We start from the raw sequence: 24,047 nt of genomic DNA, 5'->3' as shown, positions 1-24,047 counted from the left end.
TTTACAAGTGTCAGTCCATGTCTGTCTGTCTCATGCACTTGTCCATCTCAGAGTATTACAAATCTCTCCCCTCTGTCATTTCCCAGCTGTCTCTCTCTCTACCTCTCTTTTTTGAAGTCCTGGCCATCCGTGTAGTGTGGTGGTGTATTCAGTCATACTGGTAATATAATGTGTAAGTGATGATTTTCTATATTATAGCTTAAATTCCATCCATCCATTATCCAACCTGCTATATCCTAACTACAGGGTCTCGGGGGTCTGCTGGAGCCAATCCCAGCCAACACAGGGCGCAAGGCAGGAAACAAACCCCGGGCAGGGCGCCAGCCCACCGCAGATTACTTCAATTATAGAATTCAAAATAGTTTGTGGAATACTCATAATCATGAGGTCTCTTTGCTGCTCGTGCTACTTAGGTTCTGAATATCTTAAGTAGACAAATCATATCATACATGGATATGCACTCCAAAAGCAAAAGATATTGTACTTTGCACTTATGACCATCAATCAACGCGTTCACTTTTCTTAGCAAATGCACACCTAGACTTTGTGTGTGAAAGACTGCTGTTCCTCCATGATAATCCTTTCTTCTTACTAAATACTAATTAGCTGCGTGTCAACAGCTTCCTCCCATTGACCCCGTGTACTCCTGCCGGCTGCTAGGAACTGAAAGTACTGTTGGTAAACTCTGCCACAACGTTTTTGTAATAAAAGGCTTGTCCTCCTACAGACACAATGTTTTCACTGCCCTAACCTGATACATTTCTGCACTGCTGACAGGCTAATAAAAGTGCATTACAGTAAAATAGGAGGCATGGAAAGCATCTCTTCAGGATACTGTTAGAAAATGCTCTACTGCACAGACAGATAACTTTGTACAGATTCTGACTCATTCAGAATTTATCATTTCTTTTTGAAAAACAATCAAATTTTAGAAAAACACATCATTACATATTAATTAAAAAAACCAAAATGTATTTATTTTATTAAACATAAGTATTCACTTTCAAGTAAGTTTATGATTCTTATTTTTTCTGGTAAAAACTAATGGGGATGCCCTTTCCCAAAGTGGACAAAATGCCAATGATCCTGGCCTCTGTTCTTTCTTCCACTGAGCCCTTGTTCCAACTCACTGCCTGACTATGAAGACAATGGCTCAGTGCCTATGAAGAGGCTTTCATTCACGTCCCAGGAGTACTTCCTGGCCAAGTCAAGAATCACTTTGGGGGCTGGGACAGACCTACTTTGCATACAGAAACATCACATTAGAAGCAGCCGCTGGTTTCCCTTCAAGATACCTTAGAAAGGCCAAGCCTTCAAAGCAGCCCTCCCACTTCTTCAGCTTGTAAAGGAGCAACTTGGTCATTGCCCTGCCATTTTGAAAGAAAATTTTTATGCCACTTTGATTTCACTGCTTGTTTTCAAATCAGCAACTGAGGAGTTTTATTGCCTTCTTTTAGAAACATGACAGACTTCAATCTAGTTTGCATTTTCAATGTTACTCATTTTCATATTGAGGTTTTTTTTTTTATCATTGTGTCACTATTTTGTGCCTTCAGATTTAATGTGACTATTATGTATGTCTCCATTTTGTCTTTTGTATTTGCTATGATAATACATGGTTCCTGATAGGGATGTTTCCGTCATGTTTTTTAAGGGCAAATCCAATCACTGATTTCATGTTGTTTGATCAGCTGGTTGAGTTTTTTTCCCTCTTTATCCTTTTAAAAAATTTTTACCCTAAGCTCTGGCATGACCAAATGTATAGAAGCCTTATGTCCTAAATTAAGACCACAGATGTTAACTGTTAATTTTTTATTAACAATGAAATTCTGTAGGCTTATTGTTCAGTGATCATAAAAATACTAAAATAAATAAAATTTCCTTAAAATACTTTAGTAAAATATGTGCAAAAATATATATTCATAAATATAAGCTGTCATATTTATTATTTTTTTTCTGACTTAACTTAAAAAAGTTTTCTCCATTTCTGTATATATCCATCCATCCATCCATTTTCCAACCCGCTGAATCCAAACACAGGGTCACAGGGGTCTGCTGGAGTCAATCCCAGCCAACACTGGGCGCAAGGCAGGAACCAATCCAGGGCAGGGTGCCAACCCACCGGAGGATTATGTGTATATATATATATATATATACATGTGTATTTCTGTGGGTGTATATATATATATATATATGTATATGTATAATATAAATAGATATGCAGTATACTCTCACACAAACACTGCTTAAATGTAAGTATACATGCACTTAAAGGTTTTAATCATTTTTAATCATTAATTGCACTATAGCTTTTTTGCTGTTAAAATATATAAATGCTATACAAGTGTGTTTTTTTTCTTCAGTGTATCAGACAGATATTCATCATTCTGGAGGTGTAAATATAAATATGGATTACCATTTTAATTCTGTAGTACGTATTTCTTACCAAAATGTATATTGTATAACACAAAGCAACAAATAATAAGCAAAGTATAAATCTGTAAAAAAAGCCGTTAAATATATCAAATATTTATAAGTAAAAGACACATTTTGCAGTTAAGCAAACAAACCTGTTGTTTAATAAGCAGCAATTTTAAATTTGTCGCTGCACTTAAAATAAGCTCACTCTCTAAACTTAAAAGGTGTCAATTTTAATTAAAACACAAAATAAAGTCCTATCTATCTATCTATCTATCTATCTATCTATCTATCTATCTATCTATCTATCTATCTATCTATCTATCTAAAATAAATAGGTCTGAATTCATTAAAGTCTTACAGCTTCTCTGATTCCTTTTTCTCTGTTTATTACTCCACTTTCTTTAACATATAGGTTATTATTCCAATCACCTCTTGCTCTCTGGTAAAGCTAACTTTGACTTACTGCTCTTTGTTTACACTGCAGCAAAAAAACACATGCTGGCTAAACTACCGTAATATTTCATGTAAAGGAGCACGGAAAATTAATTACCGTAAAGCTTAGAAAATCAGGGGCTAAAAAGACCAGTTTTTGCGATCGGCCAATTTACCAATCACCGATTGAGTTTTTTTTAGTGAAAATCAGCCAATTTAGGCATGCAGCCTACCAATCGGTTCTTGTGAGGTGAAAAATAACACCATGGAAGCCTTGGTATTAAAAGATGGTCAAGCATAGTAGGATCTATCCAAAATTTAAAACACCTTACTGTAATAACTTAATATGAACAAAAACCAGAACTTTTTTAGAAAACCTTTGGTTAAGACTTTAGTTTGCTTGTTGTCTTTGAAGTCTGGTTAGTGCTCTGGTTTTGACAATTGATCTTATGAGTTCACGTAACTGACTCCTCTCGTTTTAGATAGATAGATAGATAGATAGATAGATAGATAGATAGATAGATAGATAGATACTTTATTAATCCCAAGGGGAAATTCACATAATCCAGCAACAGTATACTGATACAAAGAAACAATATTAAATTAAATAGTAATAAAAATGAAAAAAAAAATTAAAATAAAATGAATGTTCGCATTTACTCCCCCGGGTGGAATTGAAGAGTCGCATAGTGTGGGGGAGGAACAATCTCTTTAGTCTGTCACTGAAGCTACTCCTCTGCCTGGAGATGACACTGTTAAGTGGATGCAGTGGATTATTCATGATTGACAGGAGTTTGCTTAGTGCCCGTCGCTCTGCCACAGATGTTAAACTGTCCAACTTTAATCCTACAATGGAGCCTGCCTTCTTAACAAGTTTGTCCAGGCGTGAGGCGTCTTTCATCTTTATGCTGCCACCCCAGCACACCACCGCGTAGAAGAGGGCACTCTCCACAACCGTCTGGTAGAACATCTGCAGCATCTTACTGCAGATGTTGAAGGATGCCAACCTTCTCAGAAAGTATAGTCTGCTCTGACCTTTCTTACATAGAGCATCAGTATTGGCAGTCCAGTCCAATTTGTCATCCAGCTGCACTCCCAGATATTTAAAGGTCTGCACCCTCTGCACACAGTCACCTCTGATGATCACAGGGTCCATGAGGGGCCTAGGCCTCCTAAAATCCACCACCAGCTCCTTGGTCTTGCTGGTGTTAAGGTGTAAGTGGTTTGAGTCGCACCATTTAACAAAGTCTTTGATTAACTTTCTGTACTCCTCCTCCTGCCCACTCCTGATGCAGCCCACAATAGCAGTGTCATCAGCGAACTTTTGCACGTGGCAGGACTCGAGTCATATTGGAAGTCTGATGTATATAGATTGAACAGGACCGGAGAAAGTACAGTCCCCTGCGGTGCCCCTGTATTGCTGCACACAATGTCAGACCTGCAGTTCCCAAGACGCACATATTGAGGTCTGTCTGTAAGATAGTCCACAATCCATGCCACAAGGTGTGAATCTACTCCCATCTCAGTCAGCTTATCCCTAAGGAGCAGAGGTTGGATGGTGTTGAAGGCGCTAGAGAAGTCCAAAACATAATTCTTACAGCACCACTGCCTCTGTCCAGGTGGGAGAGGGATCGATGAAGCATATAGATGATGGCATCCTCCGCTCCCACCTTCTCCTGGTATGCGAACTGCAGAGGGTCGAGGGCGTGGCGGACCTGTGGCCTCAGGTGGTGAAGCAGCAGCCGCTCCATGGTCTTCATCAGATGTGACGTCAGAGCAACAGGCCGGAAGTCATTCAGCTCACTAGGACGTGATACCTTTGGGACAGGAGTGATACAAGATGTTTTCCAAAGCCTTGGGACTCTCCCTGTTCCAGGCTCAGGTTGAAGATGCGCTGTAGAGGACTCCCCAGTTCCAACGCACAGGCCTTCAGCAATCGTGGCGATACACCATCTGGACCCGCTGCTTTGCTGGCACAAAGTCTTTTCAGCTCTCTGCTCACCTGGGCTGCTGTAATTGTGGGTGGGGATGTCTCACCTATGCTGGTATCAGCAGAAGGATGGTTGGAGGATGCAGTACTCCGAGGTGAGAGTGGGTTACTGTGATCAAACCTATTAAAGAAGTTGTTCATTTGGTTTGCTCTCTCCACGTCTGTCTCGATGGCGGCACCCCGCTTCGAGCTGCAGCCAGTGATAATCTTCATCCCATCCCACACTTCCTTCATGCTGTTGTTCTGCAACTTCTGCTCCAGCTTTCTCCTGTACTGCTCTTTCGCCGCCCTGAGCTGGACTCGAGTTCCTTCTGCACGCACTTGAGCTCATGCTTATCACCACCTTTAAAAGCCCTTTTCTTCTGGTTCAAAAGGCCCTTGATGTCACTTGTAACCCATGGCTTGTTGTTAGCATAGCAGCATACTGTTCTTACTGGAACTACAATGTCCATACAGAAGTTGATGTAATCAGTTGTGCATTCAACAGCCTCTTCAATGTTCTCACTATGTGACCCAAGCAATATATCCCAGTCTGTAGTTCCAAAGCAGTCTCTCAGAGCCTGCTCTGACTCAGGGACCACTTCCTGAATGAGCGTGTAGTTGTAGGTAGCGCCCTCACTCTTGGTTTGTATTGAGGCTGAAGCAGAACCAGGTTATGATCTGCTTTCCCAAGCGCAGGCAGTGGGGTGGCACTGTATGCGTCTTTAACGTTTGCATATAGTAGGTCAATAGTCCTGTTTCCCCGAGTGTTACAATCCACATACTGGGAGAAGGCAGGTAATGTTTTGTCCAGTGTTACATGGTTAAAGTCTCCAGCGATTAGCACAAGTGCCTCAGGGTGCTGCGTTTGTAACTTAGCAACTTTGGAATGGATGATGTCACTCGCTATCTCCGCGTTCGATTGAGGGGGATGTAAACAATAACAGCAATCATGTGTCCAAACTCTCTGGGCAAGTAATAGGGACGCAGACTTACGGCCAACAGTTCGATGTCCCTGCAGCAAGTGGAGATTTTAACGTTTACATGTCCTGAGTTGCACCACTTTGTATTGACATAGAGAGCGAGTCCTCCTCCTTTCTTCTTTCCACAGGTATTTGCGTCTCTGTCCGCTCTAACTGTGCTAAACCCGGGTAGCTCCACGTTAGCATCTGGGATGCTAAAACACAGCAAGCTGCATTCTCTGTAGGTTCTGACATTTTTCACCAGCACAGCCAGTTCGTCAATCTTATTTGGTAGTGAGTTTACATTTCCCAGGATCACAGAAGGCACCGACGGTTTATAACGCCATTTTCTCTCAAGTTGTCTTGATTTAATCTTATCTTTTATCTTTGCGCCGGCTCGGCTGCCCCGATATCATCTTCTTACCTCGTCAGGTAAATAAGGAACCACACCGCCATAAGCATTTCTTCTCAGTGCTTTAAGCTGACTACTTGAATAGGCGATTCTCGGAGCGTAAAAATCCATGTCAAATAGTAAAATAGTAAAAAGTGTCCAGGGAGCAATTCCACATAAAAGAAAGTGGTAGAAGTGATCAGTGAAATAGAGAAAAATAGAGAAAAAAAGGTAAAAAGATAAAGTAACATACGGAGCTGCTGGAAAGGCTGCCACTCGGATGCGGCGCCGGAAATACTTTTTCTGTTTTCTGACTTTTCTTGGAATTATTCCTTTAAGCAAAATGTTTACTGATCTCTGCCATGCTTTTAAAAATTCTCTCTGTTTGGACTGCTCCCTCAGTCCATAATGAACATTTTACTCAATTAGGAATTACTTCACTGTCTTCCCTTCTTCATACACTGATAAGAATAAATGTTTTGTTACTCTCTCCTAGGGCCTTGCTGGCCTGTACCGTATGTTCCCCAGTCCTCTCCCCAGTGCCCTTTTCCACCAGTCAGAACGACTCAAACGTTTAAAATAATTTAACATAAGTATTTCACATTAATGCTGGCTAAATTTGAATATGAAGGACTGAACATTTTAATAGTAACATATAGGCTATCTTGCTATTAAGAAAATTGTTATGGTTTAGGTGTGGATAAACCTAAGAGTAGAGGTTGGGTTGCCTGTTTCTTTTAGTCCCACATATTTAAAAAAGCATGCAAAATGTGTAATGTAGCACTGTTGCTGAATTTAGGGAATTTCCTTATTTGGGAATTGGTAAGAAAGCAGTAAAATATATGAATAGTGATTGAAATAAAATCCAATGAAACTGGGAATAAAAATTTGCTTGCACTTCTTCAAACTATTCTTAATTTTTTTTAATATAAAATCAGTGGTGCACACATTGGAATTTATTTTTGTGCTTTTATGTAGATTTATGAAAAGAAGATGTATGGTCCAATGTGGACAACTACACTGGGGCCCTATAAACATATAAATCTGGCCAGTGTGGAGTTGATCGAGGAGTTGATGAGGAAGGATGAAAAATATCCAAGAAGGGCAGATATGTCTATCTGGACTGATCACAGGGATATTAGAGACCTTGGATATGGACCATTTACTGAGTAAGTGGTGGTTTTAATCTGTCCTGGACAAATACTTTTGAGTTATAAATGCATAACTTTACTGCTTTGATCCTTCAGATCAATTCATAATACTAATATGATTATGGCTGTGTGGTTTTGGTTCACTAAAGTTATCCTTTTATCTTATACTGTAGGCTTCTGCATGTCGCCACATGTACATATGTAGAATATTAGCTTAAACCCAAAATCAAACTTTTAAAAATACTTAAGGGTTTATATTGGGACCATATTCTTATTCACCAAGCAGTGGGCTGAAGAAATAAAAAAATATATTATATTTAGCAATTTTTATGTTATAAAAACTATTTGGGAGGGGCAGTTGTATGTTATTGTGATGATTATGCACCTGCTGGCCTAATTCTTTGCCTAGAAAGAACTGCAGCTACACCAGAGAGTCGATCACACCCTTTTTCAAGCTTGCTTCAAGTACTTTAATAGATGTGTATACGTAAGTGTATGTGTGCTATCTAAACAAAAATAAACAAATACAATAAGAACAATACTACAAATGGAATACATATATGAACATCCATCCATTATCCAACCCGTTATATCCTAACTACAGGGTCACGGGGGTCTGCTGGAGCCAAACCCAGCCAATACAGTGCGCAAGGCTGCAACAAATCCCGGGCAGGGCGCCAGCCTACCTCAGGGCACACGCACACACAGCAAGCACACATTAGGGACAATTTAGGATCGCCAATACACCTAACCTGCATATCTTTGAACTGTGGGAGGAAACTGGAGCGCCCGGAGGAAACCCATGCAGACACGGGGAGAACATGCAAACTCCACGCAGGGGAGGTCCCTGGGAAGCAAACCCAGGTCTCTTTACTGCGAGGCAGCAGGCATTTGTATACAGGTAAAATGCCGTACAACGAATATCTTTACAATGAAATTTTCATTACCACGAAGAGTTCAGTAACCTCACAATATAAAGAAGGAGAAAAAGAAGATTCTGCTTCTAATTGATAACTGTGCTGCCCACAGCATGCTTCCACATTTAGATAATTTTCGCGTTAAATATCTCCCACCCAATTGCACAGCAGTGCTTCAGCCATTGGATTTGGGCATCATTCACACCCTGAAAGTGTATTATCACAAAGAATTGCTGACAAAAATTCTCGGCAGCATAACTTTTAGACAGGAGGAGATGAAAATGAACGTGAAAGAAGCTATTGAAATAATTGTAAACGCCTGGACGCAACTTAAAGAAACCACTATAGCGACAGATACAGAATCTCATTACTACAAAATTTTCATTACAACGAAATATTTTTTAGGTCCCTGGCACTTTGTTGTAACAGATTTTTACCAGTATTTGTATTGAACATTAATATAACTTGCAGTATTAGCTAAGATATTAAGCTACATTGAACACTACAAAAAAGAAAACAACTTTGTCAGTAACACACAACACATAGTTACAAAAGGCAGCAACAAACTATAACTTGAAAAACGCAAACAAGAAGGCAGAGTCAGTGAGCATTGTACAAAGCAAGAAAAAATGCTGTGCATATGCAATGTTCTTGTGGGGCATGTCTTGGCCAGCTTAAGGTATGAAGCAGGGTATTTTGCACACTATGGAATATAAAAAAGGTGAAATTAAGGTCAAGCTCTGTAATGGGGAGTAAGTCCACATCTGGAGAATTGCTTGGGGTTCTGAGCATCATGCTACAAAAACTCCATAGCAGCACTAGAAGCTGTGCAGAAGAGAGCAACCAAGTATTTTTCAAAGAATAATGAAGAGTAAAGAATAAAGAGCAGAGATGGACTTGAGCCCAAGTCACACTCAAATCACAAATTTGATGACTTTGGAATTGACTCGAAAAATCAAAAAGACTTGCAGCTCGACTTGTACTTTAACTTCCACCTTGTGACAGATGAAGTCATGTCTCAAGGATGGGTTAAACTTAACGAGTCCATGTTGGGTGTGAAGGCCACACAGTGAAAATGACTTCAGGCATTCCCAAACTTCCATGCAATGTTCTTGATTTGTGCACCGTGCACAGAATTTTTTCTAACTACACAGTGATGCGAATTCATCGTCATGTATGCAAAGTGGTGAATTTGGATGAGAGGCAGTTACATTGGAGCCAGAATGATGACTGAAGTGGTGAATATAATGAACCAAGTCATCAAACTTCAAGATAGACATTAGAAATTATCATTTTAATCACAAAGACTACAGTGTTATCACCAGGAAAAGAACTGCAACATGCAAAACATGTGGGATAAAAATCACAGAAGGAATTGCAATAGCCTCGACCTTTGTTCGCCATTTGAGGATACACAAACAACGGTAAGCTTGGTTTATGTAATAATTAGCATTAGTGAACCAAGGGTACATAACAGTTAGGCAAACTTTAAGTTAGTTATTGTGAAATTATAGCCACTTTAACTTAACAGACTCCTGCTGTTGATTTGATGCTTTTTTAAATATATTTTATTACATTTGTATGTGTTACATGCACAAGACTGTGTGACTATTAATGAACAGTCAGGGAGAGAATGTCTGAGTATCACCAAAACTGCACTCAAGCTGAAAAGGTCTGCTTTATTGAAAACAATCAGAGGTGTGACCAGAATATCATGTGTGGGTGGGCATTTGGCTTGTCTGGGGGGGGCAAAAAATATCCATCCATCCATCCATCCCCATTTTTGTAGGGGGGTCAAATAATAATAACAACATAGTTTTATATAACATATAAAAGCAACAATTGTGGCATAAATCATAACCTATTGTTCAATTAAATTAACAGAGGCAATGGAACTTGTATTATTATTATTTGTGAACAAATATAGAACTACATCTACAAGATATCAATAAAATCAAATGTATACAACATATGAGAGCAAAAACAGAAACGTGGCTCATTGTACTCATTAGGGAGGCTATAGGATATCAGTTTCCAATGTTTAACCTGGATATTATCTACAGGACAAGTCTACTGTTACTCTTGGCAAATTCTGAAATCAATTCATTCATGTTGATTTTCTGTGATGTTTTTCTCATGTGCCAGAATGACTAAATTTCTTTTCCTTGAATGCAGCATTGTTCGGCGGAGTGGAGTGAGAATGCGGTTCAAAGTAGAGAAAGAGCTTTCGCATGCAGCTGAAGACACACCAATGATGAGTGCTGTGACACATAGCTAATGCAACATAGGGAAGGCCTCTTTGTACTGCTGAATGCATTTGCACGCTTCACAGAGATTAGCATCAGCAAGCAGTTTATTGATCAACATTGCTTTTGCCACAGCAATTTCATTTTATGCTGTTTTGCTTTGTGATGCAAGTGCCTGATGAGGTTTCAGGAGAGAATGATCAAGAAATAATTCTGATTTTTGCAGGAGAAGCGATATGGCCCTCAATAATTCAACATTTCTCTGACAGAATCTTGTCTCCATTTCCACAATAGCTCTATCAAGAATGCTGAACATATCCCTTTTAAAAGTCTAATTAGGAGCAATTTGTTCATCAGAGTCACCATGCCTGAGCATAGACACGACAATACTATCATCAAGCTGTGAATTAACTTTCCGTTTCCTTTTGAGTGAATTGGTAGGCCCACTTCCACACTGAGAGAAACGCTGCTCCCAGAATGAGTGGCTTCTCATCTCCTTCAGTTTGGCCAGTATAGCTGTCACCACCTCCCCAGCAGTGCATAAATCCACTGCATGTGCCTGTAGAATTGCATGGCTGGTTTAAGCACACCAAGCACATGAAGGAGGAATTTTCCTGTATTGAAGAAATTCTGCTTTTTCGAAAGGCCACATGCCTCAATGCAAATGTCAAAAGGGGCAGTGTCAGCCTCTGCTACCTCTGAGAGAAGCCCCCTTATAGCTTCCTCATTGTTGACAATGGACTTTGTGACATCATAATGACTGGTCCATCGTATTTCTAGAAGTCTTTTAAGTGTGGGTGTTTCTTATGTGTGTGAAACATAATGTCTGTGACAAAATGTGTTCAATGAATTTGACCAGTCAAAGAATCTCTTAGCCAGAGATTCTGATTCCATTGCATGTATCACTGGTAAATGGAGGTGGTGGTTGTAGCAGTGCACATATGGAATATACTGTACTTACCAACTTTGTTTTGTAACAAAGCCTTGACACCACCCCTTGCCCCAAACATGACAGAAGCACCATCAAAACACTGACACACTAAATTGTCTGGGCTGTAACCTAGCTCAGAGAGATGTGAAGACAGAATTTGGTTACAAATATACTCCGCTTCAAGCTGATTCAGTTCAATTAAGCCAATCAGGTGTTCTTCAGGGATGGAGTTCTGGACAAATCTAATCACTACAAACAAATTCTCTGTGTCACAGTGATCACTGGTACCATCACTTTTAATGCAAAGTCCAGGAGAGTCAGCTTTTTCATATTTGGTCCTGATATCTTTTACCACCATTTTGGCAAGACTCTCAATTATTTCATTTTGAATTACATTGGATGTGTATTTTATGTTTTCTGGGATGTATTTTACAATTTCTGCAAGTTTGGCATCTTTTTTGATTGTGTAATCAAAGAAAAAAAAAGTCCCTCCTCCCCACCTACGTGATTGTGACCATGCAGAGCCAGTTCATTGACTGAAAGGAACTGAGCGGCCTCCCCAATGCTTTTCACATAATATCTATTCTTTTCTATCTGAGTTGGACCCTGTAGTTGAACTATGCTTTCACTTGTCTCTGCCCAGCGCCGATACTCTTGCCATGCAGACATGGCTCTGACGTGCGCGATACTAGACGCTTGTTTGTGGAAGCCGCCACCGTCTTTTTCTAGAGCTTTTTTCCAATTAGTGTAGTCGTGTCTGGTGAATATGTCCTCGTGGTCCGAACTGGAAACACTAAATTTGCGGCAGGCAAAGCAAAAGCTGGCATCACGGACAACAGAATATTCAAGCCATGGTCAAGACTGACAGCTTGCACTAAAACATCTGAGTGTCTTTCCGAATGTGCGCTTGGGATAATTAATTAAAATGGGCTGGGGTGGGCTATCCATATTTAAGTCAGGTAGTCCGGACTGTATATTTTGTTGAAGGCAGAGGTTTGGAGTACCCGACATGGGCGCAGAGCTGGATGACTGTGTAGGCTTATCTACATCTTTTGGAGTTTAAGTTACCGACGTAGGTGCGCTGTGCTGCGTGTCTGCTTTTTAATAAGCCACCTATGCATAGCTTTTGGTGTTACCAACCAGAAAATAAAAGAAGAATGGAACGTATACGCTGTTTTAATTAAAGAATGCGGTCAACAGGTTCAAAACGTGCTGCAAGATGTGCGGCGAAGTAAACTGTGAGCAGCACGGTGCCTGTCTAATCGGAAAGCAACTCAGTTTTCAAAATCAAATGTTATTCTTCTTCTTCAGAGTTTTCACTGAACAGAAAAAGCATTTCGCAAGGTGGGCATGGCTTGTCTCTGGGGGGGGCAGTGATCACCCCAGCCCCCCCCGTGGTCACGCCTCCAAAAACAATCGAAACATGTATGATCAATCCCAAAAACTTGGTACAGTGGCAACTCACTAAAAATAACTTGCCAGAAAATAGATTGAGTTAAAAAAAATAATAGTAATAGCTGATAAGGGAAAAGTAAAAATCAAACGTCCCATGTCAGCATCTTTCTCAGTACCATTATATATACTGTACACACAGCAGTGGTGGGCCGTCAGGGCCTGCATGGCCTTCTCTGCTGCCCTAAAAAAATATCTGAATCGCAAACTGATTTTAATTATATTTTGTCCATGAATACTTATTAAATAATTCCAAATAGTCTGTCCGCTTCCTTTCATAGCTTTTCCGGTGGTTGTGCTGCTTCCAGACTTAACGAGTCCATGTTGGGTGTGAAGGCCACACAGTGAAAATGACTTCAGGCATTCCCAAACTTCCATGCAATGTTCTTGATTTGTGCACCGTGCACAGAATTTTTTCTAACTACACAGTGATGCGAATTCATCGTCATGTATGCAAAGTGGTGAATTTGGATGAGAGGCAGTTACATTGGAGCCAGAATGATGACTGAAGTGGTGAATATAATGAACCAAGTCATCAAACTTCAAGATAGACATTAGAAATTATCATTTTAATCACAAAGACTACAGTGTTATCACCAGGAAAAGAACTGCAACATGCAAAACATGTGGGATAAAAATCACAGAAGGAATTGCAATAGCCTCGACCTTTGTTCGCCATTTGAGGATACACAAACAACGGTAAGCTTGGTTTATGTAATAATTAGCATTAGTGAACCAAGGGTACATAACAGTTAGGCAAACTTTAAGTTAGTTATTGTGAAATTATAGCCACTTTAACTTAACAGACTCCTGCTGTTGATTTGATGCTTTTTTAAATATATTTTATTACATTTGTATGTGTTACATGCACAAGACTGTGTGACTATTAATGAACAGTCAGGAGAGAATGTCTGAGTATCACCAAAACTGCACTCAAGCTGAAAAGGTCTGCTTTATTGAAAACAATCAGAGGTGTGACCAGAATATCATGTGTGGGTGGGCATTTGGCTTGTCTGGGGGGGGCAAAAAATATCCATCCATCCATCCATCCCCATTTTTGTAGGGGGGTCAAATAATAATAACAACATAGTTTTATATAACATATAAAAGCAACAATTGTGGCATAAATCATAACCTATTGTTCAATTAAATTAACAGAGGCAATGGAACTTGTATTATTATTATTTGTGAACAAATATAGAACTACATCTACAAGATATCAATAAAATCAAATGTATACAACATATGAGAGCAAAAACAGAACGTGGCTCATTGTACTCATTAGGGAGGCTATAGGATATCAGTTTCCAATGTTTAACCTGGATATTATCTACAGGACAAGTCTACTGTTACTCTTGGCAAATTCTGAAATCAATTCATTCATGTTGATTTTCTGTGATGTTTTTCTCATGTGCCAGAATGACTAAATTTCTTTTCCTTGAATGCAGCATTGTTCGGCGGAGTGGAGTGAGAATGCGGTTCAAAGTAGAGAAAGAGCTTTCGCATGCAGCTGAAGACACACCAATGATGAGTGCTGTGACACATAGCTAATGCAACATAGGGAAGGCCTCTTTGTACTGCTGAATGCATTTGCACGCTTCACAGAGATTAGCATCAGCAAGCAGTTTATTGATCAACATTGCTTTTGCCACAGCAATTTCATTTTATGCTGTTTTGCTTTGTGATGCAAGTGCCTGATGAGGTTTCAGGAGAGAATGATCAAGAAATAATTCTGATTTTTGCAGGAGAAGCGATATGGCCCTCAATAATTCAACATTTCTCTGACAGAATCTTGTCTCCATTTCCACAATAGCTCTATCAAGAATGCTGAACATATCCCTTTTAAAAGTCTAATTAGGAGCAATTTGTTCATCAGAGTCACCATGCCTGAGCATAGACACGACAATACTATCATCAAGCTGTGAATTAACTTTCCGTTTCCTTTTGAGTGAATTGGTAGGCCCACTTCCACACTGAGAGAAACGCTGCTCCCAGAATGAGTGGCTTCTCATCTCCTTCAGTTTGGCCAGTATAGCTGTCACCACCTCCCCAGCAGTGCATAAATCCACTGCATGTGCCTGTAGAATTGCATGGCTGGTTTAAGCACACCAAGCACATGAAGGAGGAATTTTCCTGTATTGAAGAAATTCTGCTTTTTCGAAAGGCCACATGCCTCAATGCAAATGTCAAAAGGGGCAGTGTCAGCCTCTGCTACCTCTGAGAGAAGCCCCCTTATAGCTTCCTCATTGTTGACAATGGACTTTGTGACATCATAATGACTGGTCCATCGTATTTCTAGAAGTCTTTTAAGTGTGGGTGTTTCTTATGTGTGTGAAACATAATGTCTGTGACAAAATGTGTTCAATGAATTTGACCAGTCAAAGAATCTCTTAGCCAGAGATTCTGATTCCATTGCATGTATCACTGGTAAATGGAGGTGGTGGTTGTAGCAGTGCACATATGGAATATACTGTACTTACCAACTTTGTTTTGTAACAAAGCCTTGACACCACCCCTTGCCCCAAACATGACAGAAGCACCATCAAAACACTGACACACTAAATTGTCTGGGCTGTAACCTAGCTCAGAGAGATGTGAAGACAGAATTTGGTTACAAATATACTCCGCTTCAAGCTGATTCAGTTCAATTAAGCCAATCAGGTGTTCTTCAGGGATGGAGTTCTGGACAAATCTAATCACTACAAACAAATTCTCTGTGTCACAGTGATCACTGGTACCATCACTTTTAATGCAAAGTCCAGGAGAGTCAGCTTTTTCATATTTGGTCCTGATATCTTTTACCACCATTTTGGCAAGACTCTCAATTATTTCATTTTGAATTACATTGGATGTGTATTTTATGTTTTCTGGGATGTATTTTACAATTTCTGCAAGTTTGGCATCTTTTTTGATTGTGTAATCAAAGAAAAAAAAAGTCCCTCCTCCCCACCTACGTGATTGTGACCATGCAGAGCCAGTTCATTGACTGAAAGGAACTGAGCGGCCTCCCCAATGCTTTTCACATAATATCTATTCTTTTCTATCTGAGTTGGACCCTGTAGTTGAACTATGCTTTCACTTGTCTCTGCCCAGCGCCGATACTCTTGCCATGCAGACATGGCTCTGCGTGCGCGATACTAGACGCTTGTTTGTGGAAGCCGCCACCGTCTTTTTCTAGAGCTTTTTTCCAATTAGTGTAGTCGTGTCTGGTGAATATGTCCTCGTGGTCCGAACTGGAAACACTAAATTTGCGGCAGGCAAAGCAAAAGCTGGCATCACGGACAACAGAATATTCAAGCCATGGTCAAGACTGACAGCTTGCACTAAAACATCTGAGTGTCTTTCCGAATGTGCGCTTGGGATAATTAATTAAAATGGGCTGGGGTGGGCTATCCATATTTAAGTCAGGTAGTCCGGACTGTATATTTTGTTGAAGGCAGAGGTTTGGAGTACCCGACATGGGCGCAGAGCTGGATGACTGTGTAGGCTTATCTACATCTTTTGGAGTTTAAGTTACCGACGTAGGTGCGCTGTGCTGCGTGTCTGCTTTTTAATAAGCCACCTATGCATAGCTTTTGGTGTTACCAACCAGAAAATAAAAGAAGAATGGAACGTATACGCTGTTTTAATTAAAGAATGCGGTCAACAGGTTCAAAACGTGCTGCAAGATGTGCGGCGAAGTAAACTGTGAGCAGCACGGTGCCTGTCTAATCGGAAAGCAACTCAGTTTTCAAAATCAAATGTTATTCTTCTTCTTCAGAGTTTTCACTGAACAGAAAAAGCATTTCGCAAGGTGGGCATGGCTTGTCTCTGGGGGCAGTGATCACCCCAGCCCCCCCCGTGGTCACGCCTCCAAAAACAATCGAAACATGTATGATCAATCCCAAAAACTTGGTACAGTGGCAACTCACTAAAAATAACTTGCCAGAAAATAGATTGAGTTAAAAAAAATAATAGTAATAGCTGATAAGGGAAAAGTAAAAATCAAACGTCCCATGTCAGCATCTTTCTCAGTACCATTATATATACTGTACACACAGCAGTGGTGGGCCGTCAGGGCCTGCATGGCCTTCTCTGCTGCCCTAAAAAAATATCTGAATCGCAAACTGATTTTAATTATATTTTGTCCATGAATACTTATTAAATAATTCCAAATAGTCTGTCCGCTTCCTTTCATAGCTTTTCCGGTGGTTGTGCTGCTTCCAGACATGTATTTTCGTTTTAAAGCATTTAACCAATCACATTTCAGCCATCATTTGTTGCCAGGCAGAGTCAAAGTCAAAGAGGCCTTCACAATCCGTTCTGCAGGTCCTCTAACACAAAATAAATGTTGATTAAACTGCTTCAACCAATCAGATTTTGAGTTGGTGTCAGTAGGGCCCTCTAGCAGGCGTACGGCAACGTCACCGTATTTAGACCCATTGATTTGATAGGATGGTGTAATAGCTATTTTGTCACCCCACAATGGCTGAAGGAGGAGAAGAAATAGATTTGGTGGCAGATTTACTTTCAAGGCCATTTTCAAGATGGCCTTTTCAAGAAAAGCTGGACATTGTTAAGAAAGGTCGGACAACTCTGAACCTAGCTAGCCTGTCGCAACCAGGAGGAGGATTTGTCCTCCACTTTCAGGTTACCAACTACGAGCGGTACCCCTGGCTCACAGGGTCCGAGGAACACTGCAAATTGTATTGCTGGGAGTGCTTGTTATTTGCCACTGATCGACATGGTATTTGGAGCCACACTGGGTTTGTAAATTTGACTTGCCTAACCAAGGCAGCAACAAGACTTCAAAACACTGCCGGACACTTACAAGCAACGGTGCTTTCCAAAACTTTTGGGGAAATCAGAGCGGATCTACAGCTGAATGAGCAAGTGCGCAGGGAAACGGAGCTCCACAACGAAAAGGTGAAGAAAAACAGAGAAATCTTAAAAAGACTGATAGACTGTGTCATTTTTTTGGGCAAACAGGAACTTTCAATTCGAGCACACGATGAAAGCAGATTTACATTACCACCTGTCCACCAATAAAGTGTTTAGTGGGATGTCGGGTAAAATACAAAACGACCTGATCACTGCCATTGCTGAAGTGATGGGAGAAGAGATAAGAAGTGACGTTAAAAAAGCACCGTTTGTCTCTATTATGGTGGATGAGACGACAGACGCAAGTAACGCAGCGCAGCTAGCACTGGTACTGTGTTACATAACAGGCACATGTGTCAAGGAGCGATTTGTCTGATTTGAAGATGGGGAAGCGAGCCGGTGACATTGCAGGTCTTATCATCAGATTTTTGTTGGAAAATGAATGCCTGGGTAAAGTTGTGGCACAGTGTTTTGACGGCGCAGCGGTTATGTCTTCTGGATTAAATGGGGTGCAGGCTAAAGTTAAAGAGAGAGAACCTTTGGCTTTATTCATACACTGCTCTGCACATCGGCTCAATTTAGTACTGACTCAAGGGGCCTCAAAGCTTAAAGAATGCAAGATCTTTGTCGGCCACCTCAATGGCCTTGCTGCATTTTTTTCTAGATCGCCTTTGCGCACGCAACTACTGGACGAAATCTGCCAGCGTCATCTCCCTCGTGTGGCACCACCACCTGTGGTTAATACGATTTTTGAGAAGAGAGATGCTCTAAAGGAACTGCTTCATCACATTCTGGAGCATCATGACGAGTATGATGAGGACACAGTGCGCTGTGCTGATGGATTTAAAGCACGTCTGGATGATTTTGAGTTTTGTTTTTTACTTCACACATTCAGTGGCATTTTTGAGTATTCAGACATGCTCTTTTCAATACTACAGGACAAAAAAACTGGATATGCAGTTTTGTCTGGCTAGGGTAAAGGAGTTCTGTGACAACGCTGAGTGAGATAGAAACCGATATGAGGAACTCTATGAGGCCACTGAATGCACCGCAGGCACTCCGGGCACATGAAGAGGTCAAGCGCAAGATGCTCGCGCGCACTACTGCCAACTCCATAGCAGGATTCTGGACATATTATTTGCCAGACACAGACCAGATTTCAAGACCACGAAAAACTGATGTTTGTCACGCTCCTCGACCCCCAGAAGAACAAGAAAAATTTCCCACATGCAGCCTTCTCCAGTTTAACATAGAGCCACAGAGCACTTTTTGATCTGTCTCGGCTAAAAACAGAACTGACTGTAATGTATACCATGGATGATTTTGCAGGAAAATCTCCCACTGATCTCCTTGACTTCCTTCATCAGAAAAATCTGAATGAGAGCATGGGGCAGATGTACACATTGGTATGTTTGGCGTTGACCATTCCCGTGTCCACTGCTTCTGTCAAGCGGACATTTTCAGCCCTAAAGTGAATTAAAACTTATGCCAGAAATACAACAAGGCAGATTCGACTTTCAGCTTTAGCTTCAATGGCGATAGAAAGAGACTTTTTGATGAAACTGAAGCGCACGGATAATCTATACGACAGAGTAATTGAACTATTTTGAGGAAAGAGAGGAGGATGGATTTTGTTTAGAAATAATGTGAATTTTTGGTGAGTAAGATGTTGCGATTTTCCTAAATAATATTGCAAGTTTATGATTTATTATTGATGTTTTTTATGTGTGTCGTGGCAGTAGCTGCAGTAGAAAGGAACTTGTTCACCCCTGGTTTGTCTATTCAATAAAGGCATTTATTGTGGCTACAGGAGTTATCTATCTGCGATGCAACAGCTCTTTATACTGTATATCTGCAATAAACTTATCTCCCTTGGACTGACATCATCCCTCTGCAGCTGGGTGCTGAATTTCCTTACAGCCAGACCCCAGTCAGGCAGAGTGGGAAACCAAACATCAGGTACAAGAACAATCAGCACCGGCTGCCCCCAAGGCTGTGTACTGAGTCCGCTGCTTTACACCCTGTTTAGCTATGACTGTGTGTCCTCTCAGAACAACTCCAGGATCATTAAATTTGCTGATGACGCTACAGTGATAGGGTTGATTACTGGGGGGGTGGAGGCAGAATATAGGACAGAAGTGGCAGGAATCATGGCCTGGTGTTAGGAAAACAACCTCTTCCTGAATACAGATAAAACCAAGGAGATGATTATTGACCCATGGAAGAAGAAGCTACAGCACACTCCCATTTACATCGGTGAGGCTGAGGTGGAGAGAGTAAAAATCTTTAAATTCCTTAGAACCCACATCAGCGAGGACCTGATTTGGTCTTACAATACACAACAACACATTAACCGAGCACACAAATGACTGTTCTTTCTGAGGAAGTTGAAGAGATTTGGCATGCCAACCAAAATTCTCACCAATTTCTATAGGGGTACCTATTATTGTATGGCACAGTGACTGCTCCTTGCAGGAAAAGAAGGCACTCCAGCGTGTAATTAAAACTGCACAGCACATCTTTGGAGCAACCTTCTCCTCCCTACAGGACACCTACACTAGTAGGGTCATCAGGAGGGCGCACAACATAATTAAAGTCCATACTTATCCTCATCACACACTTTTCACGCTGCTTCCCTCAGGGAGGCACTACAGGATTGTGAAATCATGCACCACAAGACCGACGCATAGTTTCTTTCCACAAACAATCAGACTCCTCAACAATGTTAATTGTTAAAGTCAATCCAAACCACAACTCATAGCCTCATAAATGGTACTGACTGCTGCGGTATGTCATCAGACACTGTGCACCTTATTTTGTAATCTTCTAATTATAATTGCTATTTGTTTTCATACTTCTTTTGTCTTTCTGTCTTTGTATATGAAGGTGAGCAAGCAAAGTAAGAATTTCATTACATAGTTTTAACATGTGTTTTTACTGTGTATATGAAAATAAACTTCTTGTATCTTCTATCTTGTATATAAATTTAAAAAATTAAAGAAGAAAGAAAACAATTTTAACATGATGGAAAAAACTAAAAACAAGTAACATGTACACAGTTATAACAAACTTTATATATTATACCCCTGTTAGTTGGTTGCCACAGCGGATCATATTTTTCCATATCTTTCTGTCCTTTGTATCTTGTTCTGTTACACTCTTCACCTGCATGTCCTCTTTCATCACACCCATAAATATATATAAAAATATAAATTTATATGTGTATATATATATATATACTAGGGGGCTCTGCCCCCTGCTCGCTTCGCTCGCCAACCCACACTACGCGCTAGTCATTTCCCGGATCTGCTTTTGAAATCTCCGTCTTTCGAAACTATTATCACTGACAATTCGTTACATTGGTTTATTATATATGTGAGTGTGATCGTTCAGATTCATATAGAAATCCAAGAAAACTTCTCTGTCCGTGTTTTTCAGATAAATTTCGTGTAAAGTATGATACTTTTGGACATATGGATTTGTATCCATTATTGGCTGTAGAATTTCCAATACGTCCGATCGTTTAACTCTTTCGATTCTATGTTGCATCGCTTCTCTGTGATCATAAATATGAACCTTACCAAATTGTGGTTTCTTTGAAATTAAACTTGTACCTGCTTTAATTGTTGCGGGACCACAGATTCTTATAGCATATGGTCCTGAATCGTGTAAATCTACGTTTTGAGCATTGAATGATGCAAATGCAAACAGATTATTGTAGATTTGGATATTTTGCCTGTAGTGTTTATGGACTTCACTTTCACCAAATAACAACTCTTTTATTTCACTCCTCTTCATTGGGAGGAAACACTCTTTTTTCTTGATGGCAACACGAATTAGACGATCTACAAGTCTCCGACTTAAACTTTAAAGCCAAACAATATCTACATATTTCTGTTATATCACCTATGTGCATATATTTGATCTCTTTTCGCCGTTCCATTATTTCACTGAGTAATAATTTCCGTTTGTTAGCGCTAATGCGATCTTTACTGTCAGTTTTCTGAGGCTTTCGAATTTTAGTACTTTCATAATCTCTAACCTGCTCTGCATGTGTATCATGCCGTTTTTGAACCTCTTTATGATGTTCTACTCTGTCTTTTACTCTTTATCTTTTATTTATGCCTCTGTTTGGACCTGTTAGGTTTTCAATTCCACTTTGCATTTTTTTTTTACCAGATCAATATGCGAATAACAGAAAACTTGTATAATTTAAATAAAAAGACAATAAACATCAATATAGCAGACAAAAATGTACAATGGTGTGTGAATATATTTTATATGTACACACATATATTCACATATATATATTCAAACACACACACACATATTTTTTTTATATGCCAACATATCCACTGGAGAGGCAACAGCAAGACAACCCCCAAAAAGGGAATGGTTTTGCAGGTGGTGGCCACAGACAGTTGGTCTCTCCTTCCTGACTGATTCTTCTATATTTTTGCATTTTACTGGAGTCCGTGTCACTACTGGCAGCATTAAGCTGTACCTGCAGCCAATTCAGGTTGCACAGGTAATCCAGCTCCTCCAGGATGGCACATCCATATGTGCCACTGCAAGATGTTTTGCTGTGTTTACCAGCACAGTCTCAAGAGCATGGAGGCGATACCAGGAGATGGGCCTTTACATGAGGAGAGCTGGACGTAGAAGGGCATCAACCCAACAGCAGGACTGGTATCTTTTCCTTTGTGTGAAGAGAAACAGGAGGAGCACTGCTAGAGCACTTCAAAATGATCTCCTGCTGACTACAGTACTGGTGTGCATGTTTCTGAGCAGACAATCAGAAGCAGTCTCCATGAGGGTAGCATGAGGGACTGACGCCCTCTAGTGGGACCTGTGCTCACAGCCTATCATTGTGCAGCTCGATTGGCATTCGGCAGAGAATACCACAGTTGGTAGCTCTGCCACTGGCACCCTGTTTTCTTCACAGATAAGAGCAGGTTCACACTGAGATGTGAACTCCCCCTCCTTCCCCATTTGCTATATACTGCCTTGAATTCTGTGTATCTAATTGTTTTTCTCTGATGATGACACCTGGTAGGTTGTCGAAAGCTTAGGCATAAAAACTTATTGTAAGATAAGTGACTAATTTTCTCCCTTTGTGGATTTCTAGATACTAATATATGCAAAGTATATAGCAACGTTTCTAAACTCTTTTGGGACTCCTCCCAACAGGACGACATGCCAAAGAGCATACTGAAGTGTGATCACCGTGTCTTTAGAAGACAGCCTGTCAGTTGCTAGGGCAACTGCAGACTCCCAGAGCTGTAGCAGCTTGCCGTGAAAGCAAATCCAAAAAGATTGCAGTTGCTCTATATGCGCCTATTGTCGATGGGTGATGCAAGGTACATTATAAATGCAGGCAAGAGTATTACTTGGCCACTAACCTGACCACGACACTAACTACTCTGATTGCTGTGTCTGTGTACAGGAGAGTGGTAGATCCTGCTACAATAAATAACTGTGCTCTTCCTGTTTTAAGCTGAATAAAGCACTGAGACTCAGCCTTGTGTTTTGGGGTGCAAGACAGGGAGTCACATTACTATATATATATAAATGAAGACATATATATGTATATATATGAGCGAGTGAGTGAGAAAGAGAGAGAGACATATACACATAGTTGTCAGCTTTAACAACACTAGGATCCATGGGCTCCTCACATCCTCACTGTACTTGTCTGAAGTTGGTCATTTTTGAATTTATTACACCACCTATATCTGTTTTATTATACTGTATGTTTTGTTTTTTGTTCTGGAATTATTGTTTACTTCAACTTCAATTGGTTATCTGCAAATTTCATATTAACTTACTATGTACATATTATACGTTATTTCGGATTTGAATTGGGACATGGGTGTAATGACTTGTTACTTGAAAAACACTCACTTTTAGTGACTTTTAGTGATGAAGAACAAGAAAGAATAACCAGATCAGATGTTGAAGCACATAGACGAGCAATAAGTGATCCAGAATATAGCCTGATATGTTCTTGAAGTTCAAAGAATTTTCGGTTGTGGCAACATGGTGACCACTTTACTGGTGGCCATAAAAAATATTGTAATAAAACCATGGTCCCTGTAAGCCCATCTATTGTTAGTCCCCCAGGACATGTTATATACTTGTTCAGAATTCATTATCAAGTGTAAGTATTGTTTTTATTGATCATCTAATATTGAACTTTATTGAATATCAATAATGGGCAGCAATGTGACCTGTAGTCATGCTTTTATGGCAAAGTGATCTGAAAAACCAAATGATAACCACCATAATGACAGAAAGAAAAAGAAGAGTAGTGAT

General features: G+C 40.2%; 1 protein-coding gene across 1 annotated transcript in view; it reads left to right on the top strand.

Annotated features, from left to right (window-relative positions):
• Positions 1-24,047, top strand: part of LOC120531223 (sterol 26-hydroxylase, mitochondrial-like) — a 76,674-nt gene that overhangs the window by 5,363 nt on the left and 47,264 nt on the right. Inside the window, exon 2 of the mRNA XM_039756445.1 lies at positions 7,154-7,344. Within this exon, the coding sequence (XP_039612379.1) occupies positions 7,154-7,344 (191 nt within the window). The remainder of the gene's footprint in view (positions 1-7,153; positions 7,345-24,047) is intronic.

This window comes from Polypterus senegalus, chromosome 6 (assembly GCF_016835505.1).
Source record: "Polypterus senegalus isolate Bchr_013 chromosome 6, ASM1683550v1, whole genome shotgun sequence".
Taxonomy (NCBI): Eukaryota; Metazoa; Chordata; class Cladistia; order Polypteriformes; family Polypteridae; genus Polypterus; species Polypterus senegalus.
This window is presented reverse-complemented; position numbering and strand designations above follow the sequence as displayed.